Source organism: Akebia trifoliata, chromosome 13 (genome assembly GCF_017979445.1).
Source record: "Akebia trifoliata isolate Shusen 1 chromosome 13, ASM1797944v1, whole genome shotgun sequence".
Lineage (NCBI taxonomy): Eukaryota > Viridiplantae > Streptophyta > Magnoliopsida > Ranunculales > Lardizabalaceae > Akebia > Akebia trifoliata.
In genome coordinates, this window is record NC_141387.1 from 15,512,012 (window position 1) to 15,526,141 (window position 14,130).

Here is a 14,130-nt window from a genome sequence, read left to right on the forward strand (position 1 = left end):
TTTTCTGATCTATGTGGTGTATTTATGGTTTGACGACTCACCCTAGAATCCCATGATAGACATATGACCTAGCTCTGATGTCACGTTGAATTCTCAGGTTGTAACCAGTAGAAGATGTCTCAGAGAAGAGTACAAGAAGATTGAGAGGAAGAAGATGGTGGGAAAGGAGATTAACTAACTTGGTTCAACCTCCTATCACATTATATTTATTTTGAATGGGTTGGAAACCCTAATTACAACCTATATGGGTCCATAGATCGAAGATAACTAAAAAAAATAAAATCCGAATAAGAAAGTACTGGCTGATCAATAATCTGATCGATTGGATGATATCGATTGATCGAAATTAATACTCGATCGATCGAATATTACTTAGAATGGTTCCAATATTAACCTCTTCCCTGCCTTTGTAATCTTTCTTGTTTATCAATCAATATTAACCTTCTATTCTTGTGAAAGAAAACTTTTTCTCACCGATATGACCTGTATTTTCTGTTCATTACATGATGCGACAGCCACCACTCTAGGTCTTCATTAACCCTCTTCGCATTTTTGTTTTCAGATTTGGAGTTTTCACTCATTTGGAGTTTTCACTCATATTCTTCTGTTTGTTCTAATTCAAAAGATTTCTTTATGTTATGATATTCCAGGAAAATTACCTCAACTATCGACCAAGTTCTGTTGGTAAGGATGACAATGGAATTAAAAGAATGAACATGATTGCTCGTGCTGCGGAATCTATAGGAAATGGAGATATCATCAATGTACAGATTCGGAGATATCGACAGTGGCAACTCTCTCAAACTGGTTCCCTCACTTCTTGCATAATTCCGTATGTTGCCTGAATTCAGCAGTCAAGAATGTTGTTTTTCATTCATGTTTTTAGTTCACTCTGTAAATGATAATGATTTGACATTTTTCTATCTTCATCAGTGCTGCTCTATTGCATGGACAGAGGGAGATCCTTCAACAGGTATGAGATGTCAATTTATTACATGTTCTAAAACCATGTTTACTAAAATTTCTTTGTTGCTTTTCTTCATCTTGTGTCATCTGAAAGTTGACGCCTCCTTAGGACTTGTTTTAATTACGTATATATAATTTGATCTTGGTTCACCAACCAGCGACAGAGAATACCTTCAGATTTTATGGTCTCTTATTCCATTTGGCATGTGATGGGGTCTCTGGAAAGAAAGGAATCTACGGGTGTTAGCTAGTAGAAATTTTGTTAGGGCTTGGTCGTGGACGGATGGTGGTCTAGCCTGTTACATGTTTGTGTGAATGAACACAGATTTAAGGTTTGGGAGTCCACCCATTTTATTTACCAACAGAAATGGATAGTATTAGATGTGATCTACAAATGCTGTAAAAGATATATATCAATTAGCAGCGGTATTCCTTGGAATTCATATACACACACATGTTCTTGGTGAGATCGTTTTATAGGTCATTGCAGTCTGAGGATGGTTCGACGTCCCCAGCGATGGCCATTTGGTGGCTAAAAATCTCGTTCTTTATATGGGACTGCTTCTTTGGATAGCATGCTTACTTTGGATGGACTTATTCATAGAGGGTTTTGTACCCTGAATTTTTGCAATGTGTAAAAGAGATGGAGAGTCTGTGAGTCATCTATTTTTGCATTGCACGATGGCTTGGGAGATATGGATGTATATTTTGGACCTCTTTGGTGTTTTGCCTTGCTTTCCATCGTCGGTTAGAGGCCTCTTTGAGTCTTGGATGGGATTGGGCTCCACATTTACAATGTCAAAGCAGATTTTGTGGTCTCTTATTCCATTTTCCGTGTGTTGAGGTCTCTGGAAAGAAAGGAATCAATGGGTGTTTGAAGGAAAAGAGGCCGTGCTTAATAAAATATCGTAGTGTCTATTAAAGGTTTGTTGTTTTATTGGTGTAAAGCCTTTGAGGAGTTCAAAGGTGTTTTCTTTGAGGACTTCATGGGGAGAGATGGGACTGGGTTTGTAGATTGATGTTTAATTTCCTTCGGGTGTTTCTGTGTTTAGTTTCTTGTACTTCTTTGTTGGTCATCATGACCACACACACACACACACACACTCACTTTGCTGGAGCATTTATGCTTTTCTAGATCTATACTGATCCTTCTTGCTAGAGTCGCTATCTTTGCAGGGAGAGCACAATTATAATAGATTTGGTGGGTGGCTGGGAAAGAACTCAACGATGGGAAAAAATTTCAGGCTTTTGGAGGATGTGCATGTTCATCTGCTAGCTTCTCGTGAATCTAATTCAGATAGGTTTGCCGGTTTTCTACATAGAACCTCCAATGTTCAATAAAATTGGAAATAATTGTTAGACATTCAGATTTCTATCTTGGTATTATTCTTCCTTGCAAGATGCTTAATCTTTCTTCTCAATTGAATGTTCAGGGAGTCCTTGCGAGTTGATTATTTGTCGCTTATTCTGAAACGATTAACTGATCCACTTCGGACATTACCTAAGGTTTGAAGTAGAAGACTCTGATCTTGTTCAAATTTATAATAAGTTGCATTATCTAAAGAGAAAACAAAATCATAATTTATTTGTATTTTCCTGCAAAAAAAATCAGGATGAGTCAGTTCAGAAGGTTGTGGAGTTCATGGACACTTACTCATTAAGTCAGGAGGACTTTGACACTATCGTGGAGCTATCAAAGTTTCAGGTATCTCTACTCATTTTCACAGTTAGGTATCTCAGCTGCTCTTACTTCAATTCCCTAAAAATTTTATTTGTTCCGTATACATCAGGGGCACCGAAATCCACTAGATGGCATACAACCAGCGGTGAAAGGTGCACTAACAAAGGCATACAAGCAAGGAAGCGGTTCACGTGTTGTTCGGGCGGCAGATTTGATCACACTTCCTGGAATTAAAAAAGTTCCAAAGAAACGGATAGCAGCAATTTTGGAGCCAGTTGACGATAATCTGGCTGGGGAGGAGAATGGTGATGCATTCACAGAAAGTGAAGAAGAGAACTCGGACACAGAAGACGTTGGTGAGTGTTTTCTCTTAAATGAATAATGGTTAATAGAGATTTGAGACCATTTCTGCAGTCACAAGTTGGAATCAAATGGGAAAGAGGAGATTAATCTCTCTGATTGTTTACCTACTTTTGTATTCCATGAGCAAACATTTTAGTGTATAGCTGATAGACTGTGGGCCTATATTTCTTGATTGTTCAGGTTGGGGTTATAATCTTCCGATCCCAACATTTTTTTTATTTTCTTATTTTGTGTACGATCTCCATCTTCCTGCATTTATGGCTGTATGGCAGCTGCAGATTCTTTCAATCGACAAATCTTTAAGTGCATTTCAAGAGAGCTTCTATTGCCAAACCAACTTTTAATAAAGCCACCCGAAGATGTGTCCTAATTCTTTGGTGATTTACATATGAATTGGGGTGGCGTTAGCAAAAGTTATTGTGGTGATAGAATCTCTCTTTTTCAATATTATAAGAGACATTACTAACTATTACTGGGGATTCCTCATGTCAGATGGAGACAATAATATGGAGAAAAAGCTACAGATGGATCTCCAGAGTAGCAGTTTGAAAGGTGGGTGTAATTAAGCTTGGGGAACATTCTTTCCTATGGATTTCATTTAGTTGGGATATGTTGAAATTTATTTGTAATTTGGTTATTCTGGTTAATATCTCTCTGTTATCAAATCTGGTAGGGATTCAAGTACAGCTGGACTTGAAGAACACAGGAAGTTCGAGTGCAAAGAAGACACCTGCTGGCAAATCAAAGGTAGCTTCTGAATCTACTGTAAAGAAAGCGGGACGAGGTTCGGGGACTGCTCCCAAGCGGAAGAGATGAAAGGAGTGGAGTGCTTTTGCAATGGTGAGAAGGTGTACTTCGTGTCCTAAGATTTTGGATTGTTTATAGCCAGCCTTCGTAAGTTGTACTCCCTCACACCTTCCACCCTTTTTTTTCGGCTCTCTTTTTGATCGTTTAGTTCATGTTAACAAAGATCAACCCGCAGTTGCATAAAATCTGCCTCTTACATTAGTTTGGAAGTTAATCTTTTGAGATCATTTGAGTATTATGAAATGGTGAGAGATGTGGTGCAGATGCAAGGGGGCACTATGTGCAGCCATTTTTTAGTTATTAAAAGAAAAATTCCTGTGACCAATTTTGATTAGATTGTTATTCCTTCTCTACTTATTCTATATGCAGGTTAGGTTTTTCTACCAATTGAGGCTCTCCCTTCAGCATTGCAGGTTGATAATAACTCGACTATAGGCTGGTTTACTTAGCCAATACTTAGATTGGTCTCTACCCGAACTTTTATCGTTCATCCCAACATTACCCAATTTTTGTTTTTGTTTTTTTTTCAATTGTTGAGCAGTTTTTTATTTATATCATAGGCATGTCAAATATGGTAATTTGACTGGGGGTTTGATATTTTCAAATTCTCTCTTATAACTAGAGACTCGGGAAGCCGAGAGAAGATGAGTGCGAATGAAATGTCCAATAGTAATAAGGATTGAATAGAGGAACTCCAAGCATTTGATCTTACTGTCTTTTGCAATCAGTTTTACTGTATCTCCCACTCATCTTGCATGGAAAGAGAGATGTTCAAACATCTGGAAATTTGATTGCTGGGCCCACGTTGATGTAAGTCTACAATCTAGAAATGGACTAGCTCTTTGGTTTGACCAATTATAAGGTCATCTTATTCCACAAAGTTGAGTTTGCTAAATGAATATTCTTCCTTTACTAGGCAATTATGGATATTTTGACGATGTTGGTGAGTAGACCTCATTTGTCCCCTGTGGTTCAATGGATGTAAAGTTAATCCAGGATTTCAGAGAATCTTGGATCGATGATGGCGTGTATTGAGGGCATTCCCAATTTACAAAACTAGATTTTGTACGACTTGGTCATTTCGGATTAAGAAAATCACTCTTATACGGATGTAGTCCAGAATGCAGTAGAATTGCTGCAATGCTATGTAATAATTGGGGCAACAAGTTTGATTAGTCCTAGACTACATATCAAGGGCCCAGTCTTGACCTACCTTGGACCGACAACATGCGCCTAAAACGCATTGGAGATACTTCCAACAGTCTCTTTATCGTCCTACGTCAGGCAAGCACAAGGGAGGAGTTAGTGGTTCGCGCTGGTTTTTGAGTCTCGTGGGATCAACCAAATTATTAAGTTGGGACCTTTTCAAGGTAACAGTTCTTATGCTCCTGATTAGGGTTGTAAAAAAAAGGCCCGTGGATCCACGATTTGACCTGGTGTTGAATCAGTCAGTCTAGGCCTAGGCATTGCCTTTCGAACTTGGCTTGAATCCCATTCATCTGACCGATTTTTAAATTTTAGTTGTTAGATCACCCCGCCAACCCTAGGACAATTTTTTTTTTTTTTTTTTTTTAAGGTTTTGGGTCAAATGATCGGAATACTCTCACTTTTAATTAATTGTTTTTGAGAGTTGCTATTGGCACAAACTTTACTTATTGCACACCAATTAAAAATATAGAAAATAAGTGAATGGGGATACCAATTGAAGCTCTCTCTCTCTTGCTAGATTTCTATATTTTGGGTTTAGGGTTTAATATGAAACCTAATCATAATTGTAAACAACTACTGAAAATGTTTGATCAGTGTTGTAATGTTGAGATTATAATTTTAGCCAAACCTTTGTAATGTTTAAGGAGTGTGTTTTAATCTTTAATTGGGGGTGATAAATAATTTAAAAAATTTGGGTGTAACAAGGAAAAGTTCGGATGCCAATAGCGTCTCTCTTGTTTTTTATTTTATTTTATGATTTATATAAAATAATAATTTTTCATTCCTTCCTCACAACACTAATAATTCCAATAGCTCTCCTTTTAGGCATGCTATAATTCTCAAAGACTTGACTTTAATTATTTCAGTTTATTTTAATTTTTTTTTTCTCAAAATTGAAAAGGAAATTGTAATTTTTTAGAAATACCCTTTTTAAACAACATTCAAATATATTTAAGGAAAGAGTCCTTGGGTTGCATAAAAAGCATGTTTGTAAGTAAGGATTTCATCATTAATTTTAAATTTGAGAGTAGGTGGAAGTTCGGTAGCCATCCATTTAAAACACCCTGGATCAAATCCAAAAGAATTTTTTTTTTGTTTTATCTCAGTTTTTCCATGAAATCTAGAGAGCTGTGGTGTTGGATTTTTAAATTGGTAATCCATTTCGAGCAAAACGAGTTAGTAAGGAAAGTGTTTTGCTTAAAGATATTGTCTCGGATCTCGTCCCTTTGCTATTACAAAATTTCAGTGCTAAACTAATGAACGAATGGCATTACCACGTGCATTAAAAAACAAGAGTGATTGGCTAGTAGGTAAAAAATTTGAGAGAAATTTTTTTTGATATCCCACGATCAAGACAATTGGTTGAGTCATGTGAAACCATTTCATAGAAGTTCATTGATACCTTCTTTTTATAAAGAAAATTGACTTCGGCTCTTAATATTTCACATCACTTCTGGATCTATTGTAACAAAAGATTTCCTATGCCATGCTTCTTGATATGAGTCTTCTCTTATCTATTAATGAAAAATTACCTAAAAGTTATGTTTTTTTCTTTTCAAATCAGAAATTTTCAATCTTGATGTTGATGATGATGACAATGATAACGATAACGACTACTACATTAATAATGAGATGAGGCTGAGGAAGATGAGAATGATGATGACCATGATGACGATGATGATGATGATGACCATGATTATGGTCATGGTGATAATGATCATGATTCATGACGATCAAAATAACCATCATCATTCATCTTAGAGGTTGAAAATGACTTATTTTGAGAAAAAAAAAAAAGGATTTTAGTTTATATATATAGGTCATTTTATTGTTTTTGAATCTTGTTTAAAAGTGTGATTTTGGTATTTTATAATAACTAGAGTCTTGCCGGAGTGACATTAAAAACGGCATTGACTCACATATGGCTGACATGGATGTGCACCCAGAACCATAAATGCTTTTAACTCGTATTATGAAAAGCATCCGTGACTCCATACGCAGAAATGTGTGAATTGATGTAAGTTTTATTGTCACTTTCCTAAAAATTATTTGAAAAAATCCTTAGAAAGACAATGTTTTGAATAGTGGGATATATTTTCGTTCAAAGTGATTTTTGGCAAATCGAAATGGAGTAAGCATGTAACTGGTATGGGAATTGTGATGGCTCGGTGACCTTGATAGATCAAGCATACCATGTCAGCCCAAAGTCAAAGCATAAATGTTTTTTTTGAAAGAATATAAACAAAACAGAAAAAATAATAAAAATGGATTGAAACATTCTTTTTCAAATTGAAATCGTATACTTATCCCCGACAGCAACGCAAATTTGTTTGTCTGTTTATCTCTTATGTGTTGTGACGGTGAATGATGTATGTTGAGATGCAAAGTTACTTTCGAACAAATAAAATTTATCTTACTCAAAGGACAAGTAAGGGTCGAATCACAAGGATAAGGGCAGAATTCTAATTTAAATTAGAAATGAATCAAAGCAAGATTAAAATCAGTTCGTTGTAGTTTAAAGACCAAAAAAAGAAATTAAAAATTCTTAGAGTTAAAATTGAAACAAGAGAGAAAAACCCATTGAAGATATGGATCCAGAGTAGACTAGTACCAAATAGTGGCATTGAATGACCGTGAGGATCATATGACTGCGAGTTATAGAAGATACTATGCTACTCATTGTAGGGCACAATGTGCATCTGCGCAACAACTCCAAGCAAGCATTCAAGGAACCACAAGAAGTCTATAGATTGGATAGAATGCGTAACCAGAGGTAGACATACCAATATGTAAGTCATGCAAATTAGAGGATATGACTTCATGTCTATAGGAAAGGAGAGGAACATGAATCTAACATGGGAATCCATTGACTTGAAAGCGTTTCACATAAGGAAAGAAAAAAGAAAGGTTGAGAGAAATTTCACTACAAGCTTTGAGAAAAAACCTTTGGGAGGAAGATACAGATGCAGACTATGCATCAGGGATGACTCCATTATTGATAACAGGCAAGGGGATGGCCGTAGAAAATGATCAAGTAGAAAAAATGATAATTGCAACAAAAGAAGAGCCAATAGAAGATGCGACGATTGCAATAGAGGAAGAAGAAACAACAATGAGAGCAATAATGTCAAAAACAAGAAATGGAACAGAAAAATGGCAATAGAATCGGCTAGTATAGGGGCTTGGAGGTCCAAGAGGCAAGTAGCAAAAAGTAAGCAACAAGGATCCTAAATGTTTTTCTTTTGTATATATTTTGTTTTGAACACCTTGAATGTAAATGTGATTGGATAAGTTCGATAACGCTCTAAATACTTGTCACTTAGGAGATCCAAACTAGGAAGGCGAACAAAGATCCTAATTGGCATTTATTGAGAATAGGATAGTCAAAAATGAAAAAAATCAATGTTTCATGAAATAGTGCATCAAACATAGGTTAAATTCTCCTTTTAGAGTAGAATAAACCAACATGTTAGAGCAATTGAGGCGATTGTCCTCTGCAAAAAAAAAAAAAAAAAAAAAAAAAAAACAGAATTGTAATAAGAATTTGAGCATGTATCAACATCATGGAATCTAGTGGTTATTTTAAAAAAGAGGCTGAAATAATAAACTTTTGTTTAGAGCATTAAACACACACACACACACACACACACAATACACTTTTTTATACTACCGAAGTAGAGAAGATAGAAATTCAAGAACTCATTGATGAGTTCTTTGAACATTTATATGATTGGCAGGAAAAAAGAAACACGCAGAGTTGGAAAGATGGGAGGATCTCCAATCATTATGGAGGAGGAAAGTGATGAAGAAGCGTGAAAAGGCGAGTGATTGATGGAAACAAGAAAAGAAGCAACCCAAATAAAAGAAGTATTAAAAATATTATCAAAAACTAATTTTATTCAGTGATCGAATTAGCCGATTTGGGCTGTAGGTTTTTTTTTGTTGTGATGGGTCTCTAATTATTCAGGGGACTTCGGTCCAACTGACATTATCACCATTGTTGCAGCAGTTACTGATACACTTGACACACCTGAAACTTTGATGCTCATGTTTGAAGTTGCCTTTTGGATTTTTGATGAACATCGTAATCTGATCGTTATAGCTTATCATTTCCTATGCCATTTTATGTACCTGCAATTACAACATAATATTTATCTAGTCTTTTGGAAGCCTGATTATGGTTAGGTTGCATGATCATGCTTATCATCAAATGTTAACTTGTGCAAACTTTTATTTTGTTCTCAAGAAAAATTCAAACAATTATACTAAAGAAACACTCACATTATCATTTTTTTATTTTTGATGTTGAGCAATTATTACATTTTTTTTTTTTGAAATCATTTGAGTGTTGAAGAATCAATTGGAGAAAATAAAACACGCCAACTACCCACAATTATCATTTTTTTATTGTGTTGTTGAGAAATTGTTGAAAGGGGACAAATTACACACACAAATAGTGGAAGGGGACAACTTTTGAAGTTATTTTGAACATTGCAGAATTACTTGGAGAAGATAAAACACTCAGAACAAACATAAAACACACACACACATTTAAAATCATTTTGAATATTGTACATTTTTGATAATAATTTTAAAAGAGTCTCGAAAATGGAGCCCTTCCTTGACAAACATCTTGGAAGGTGCTTTAGGATTTTAATCCTTCCTCGACAAATATTTTTAGCACCACTGACGGCATTGGCCTATCATTGGAACACCCTGTACATTGCAAATGTCATCATCCTGTACATTACGGATGCGTCCAACAATGTTACAACATTTGAGTGCTTTGAATATTAAACATTTTCATTTTGACACACCTATGACAGTGTTGATTGATTGCGGGAACACCCTCTACATTGCGAGTGTCAACCTTATGTATATTACGGATGCTAGCTGTGTCGAAACATTTTAGGTACTCGAGTCATTTAAATTTTTTTGAAATTGAGACATCCAAAACATTTTACAAATTATTTTGAAATTTATGTAATTTTGTAAGGAGGATTGAAATTCACTTTGTAACATTTTTTTTTATTTGGATGAAAGAGTTCCCCTGGTGGGACAATCATATGCTTTTTAGGAAAATGAAATGCTAGAAGAAATTTTGGATTTTATCAAAACTTGAAAACACACATCTTTTTTTACAGTCATCATTTCAGTTTTTTTAGTACAAAACGATGACATGATTCTGAAAGCAACATGAATATGACCATCAAAACAGTAACATATTATAGTAACGTGTTGCACAAGAATGACTTAAATCAATAATCCAAACATTCTCAAGATATCGAGTAAGCCATGACAATGATTAAAAGACAATGTGAAAACCATAGTAATGATTAAAGAAAGTATTGATATTCCAATGAGAAGTGGTGTTTGATTCCAAAACAAATAGAATATTGATAAAAAAAAAAAAATTAGCTAGAACAATCGGGCAACAAAACGCCTCGTTATGGATGACATGTTACCGCTCAAAGTGACATCAAACTAAATCACCAATCTTCCAAAAGGGAAATAGAGATGATGAGTTGATATCATTTGAATGATAATATTTTTCCAAAGAAAAATCCGGGGTGTTACTCAATCCTCAAATCAACCAATAAATAAAAATCATAAAATAAGAGAAGGAAGCAATAGAAATAGAACCATACAATATCAAAAGAATATTTAAGAGATGAGCATGAGCATGGGAAAAAATGAATCAAAAGGAACAAAAATGAATTAAGAGAGAGACTCTGAAGTAATTGGGAAGCAAAAGGAAAATCAATACGGCAGTCGTTATATAACAATTAAGTGATCGCTATATATAGCGATCTTGAAATCTTTGTATAGCAATTTCTCAATCGTTATGCATAGCAACTTCACCACTTGGTGGATAGTGACAAAAACACCCTTTAAAGTGGATTTTTTTTTTTTTTTTTGAAAATCAGAGGGAAAAGCAACATTCCACCAAAAATTGTTATAACACCACCGCGGAATCGTTATATAGAAAAAATTGGTGAACTTGGGGTGTTCTAACGCATTTTCGAAAAAAGAGCACTTAAAAAGGAAAAATCTCCAAAATCCAATGAAATCAATAATGTGAAAAGTCGTCATGAAATATAATGGAAAGAGAACATAAATACAATTTGAAAAGATATTTGATCAATAATAAAAATAAAAATAAAAATAACAAAGGTGAAAGAAAATTTGATTGGAAAAACCCAACCTTAAAAAATAGCTAGCATACTAAAAAGCAAAAAAACAAACATAAAAACAGAGAGAGAATTGCCTAAACCAAAACATGACTCAAAAATCAAAATCATGAGACCAAAGCCACCAGATCTGATTGAAAACACAAGATGTCCAAAAAAAATAAAATCGGAAGAATTCAAAATAGAATCAATCACAACCAGGATCACCTCAATAAAAGTACCATTGTATTCCCCCCCTCGTATAGACGGATAAATGATACTGGATTATGGATTGAATATGATGGAAAGTAAGGAAGGTTGGTGTGCGTGGTTGTGGATATGAGATGAGGGGACAGTGATGAGTCATTAGTTGATCTTATCCACACTACAAGGACAAAGGATCTAAGGTCCAATCCTGCAAGTAGTAAGGTGATTGGTTCTATTATGAATTTTATAGCCTTTCTAGAGTTCTAAACTTGATATTACAACTAAAGTAGCATCTTGACTAGATCTGAATCGAAATTTCAGATCTAATCGAGAAATTCACTAAAGTTGAGAAATTAAGTTTTGTGATTAGAGATCAAAATCAACCATGAAGCACAGGTATTAAAAATTAAGAAACTTATTCTATTAAAGAAAAAATAAACTAAAATCCACGACAAAACTTAGATTCAAGAAAAACTGATCTAGAATTGAAATCTGAGTAAAAAAAAAACTCGATGAATCTATCACAACTTTGATCTGACTTCTTTTAGCTTGAACACGTTTATCAGATCTTAACAAATTTCTTCTTATATTGCTTCTTTTAAGTAGAATACTCCAATCTTACAATAATGTTATAATAACTTGGAAGGAACTCTCTCAAGATCTGGACTCTCTTTTCTCTCTCCGAACTCCTCTAAAACCCTATAGAGTAAATCTAAAGATCTCCTTGAAACTTTCTCTCTAGGTCTCCTCAGACAATTTACTTAGAGGACTAAAAAATTGAAAAATCTCTAAAACTGGAGAAGACCTTTAAAAATTTGAGTCTCTCCCTTTATTTATAGAATTATAGAGAGATAAAATTTACAAAATGACTACAAATCCGAATTGATCAACCCGATGCAATTTAGCAAATCAAACCAAACTCCCGATCACTATTTGTAGTATAGTGATTAGAAATTGTTATTTGTCTTGATCATTATATGGATAGCGACCAAAATCATTATTTTGCAAAATCACGTTTTATTTTTTATTTTTTCTTCTGGCAATTGCTTCCTTTCTTCCAATTCTTTTGATATTTGACTTTTTCAACATTCAAATGTTTTGAATCTTCACATTCTTAAGCTCATGAAACTTGATCAATTGACTTGATGTCTAATTCTCAATCGAAATATTTGTACTATGGTTTGAATTGTGGGTGGGCCCATTATGAGATATAATGAAGGTTTCTAATTATTTTTTCTATAGAAAATCATATACGAGCACGAACATCCTACAAACCTCCAAAACATGTGAAGATCATAAGGGTAGATAACATGGTAAATGATTGGTTCCTCTAATTTATATTAATTTGATCATTAATGGGTATTTGTGTACTTTGCATTTGTTGAATGTAAAAGGTGTAGTGGAAAAAGGAAAATTTATTAAAAAGTTGAGAGTATCCAAGGATGGTAGACCCATCCATCCATGGGAAGATAAGAAGAAGGGCAAGGAAAAAATTAGAGGTAGTAGGGAAAAGGGGGGTGGGGGGTGCGGGGCGGGAGGAGAATGGGTAAGGACATAGAGATGGACATGAGGATTAAGGTAGAGAAGGAGAAGGAGAAAGAGAAAGAGAAAGAGAAGCACAAGGCGGGTGAAACTGACCACCACCCTCAATGTGAGTTATGGGTCCAACATCCACCTTAATTGAAAATTCATCACCAAATCTCAAAATAACATATAAATTATCTTCAAACATTATAATAAAATCTTTTTCAGGAAAATAATAATAATAATAATAATAACAACTAAATAGAATAATAATCCAAAAAAAAGTAATGTGGTGGACTTTACTAAACGGATTATTAATATAATGCCCAAAACTTAAGAACTATTTAGAAAGAAATCCTTTTGCCAGGATCTTTTAAGTAATTTTCACAAACCGACTCGATGCAATTTAATATTTGAGTCATGTTGGAGTAACATCATGGGGAACATTTCTGATGTGAAAGTGTGTAGGGACCATAGATATTTTTCATTGAGATAACGACTTCCAGAACCCCCTAACCCCCGTGTCCAAAAAAAAAAAAAGAAAAACAATAATGTTACTTCAGCATTATCCTTTAGAATTTACTCAACCGAATCGACAGGTTGAATTGGCAAGCTGGTTCCGTCGGGTTTGCAATTGAGTTTAGTAGACCCAATCATACATGGAGGAGACTCAAACGAGCTTAAAACTATGCTTACGACAAAAGTCCAAGGGACCACGTAAACAGAAAATGATGTAGTCAACTAGTCAAGGCTGGCTAACATCAAATAGTAGGTTAGGATAGCTAGTCAAGGTTGGCCAACTTCAAATAATACAGGTTGGGATGTTGGGTTCTCTATTGAGATGATGATGATGATGGGATTTTTTATTATTATTTATTTTTGGATAATTTTTATTTGATAATTTCTTTTGCATTAAAAAGAAATCACGTCTAATTCTTGTGGGATAATGAGATTAATTTCTTTCTAAATCTCATCTTACTTTCCAACGGTAACTTCATAATTCAATTGTCTCCCACCTTAACAAAAGTCTTTTAAGTACCAAAAGTATCCCTCTTACTCCTTTATACTTGAGTTATAAACAACAATTACGATCCATTCCAATAATTTATATAAATGAATAAAAAACGGAATTTCCAAGTTTTCAATTTATTGCGACGACATGTGAAAATGAGCAACAAATGGGGAACAACATACTTATAATTT

The 14,130-nt window shown here is 34.5% G+C and overlaps 1 protein-coding gene across 1 annotated transcript in view; it reads left to right on the forward strand.

The window, feature by feature from the left end:
• RFC1 (replication factor C1) overlaps positions 1-4,148 on the forward strand; it is a 33,777-nt gene extending 29,629 nt beyond the window's left edge. The window contains exons 16-23 of the mRNA XM_086420418.1: positions 651-832; positions 934-973; positions 2,143-2,267; positions 2,400-2,472; positions 2,579-2,671; positions 2,757-3,003; positions 3,503-3,562; positions 3,684-4,148. Of these exons, the coding sequence (XP_086276544.1) occupies positions 651-832; positions 934-973; positions 2,143-2,267; positions 2,400-2,472; positions 2,579-2,671; positions 2,757-3,003; positions 3,503-3,562; positions 3,684-3,826 (963 nt within the window). The 3' untranslated portion in view covers positions 3,827-4,148. The remainder of the gene's footprint in view (positions 1-650; positions 833-933; positions 974-2,142; positions 2,268-2,399; positions 2,473-2,578; positions 2,672-2,756; positions 3,004-3,502; positions 3,563-3,683) is intronic.
• The last annotated feature ends 9,982 nt before the right edge of the window (positions 4,149-14,130 follow it).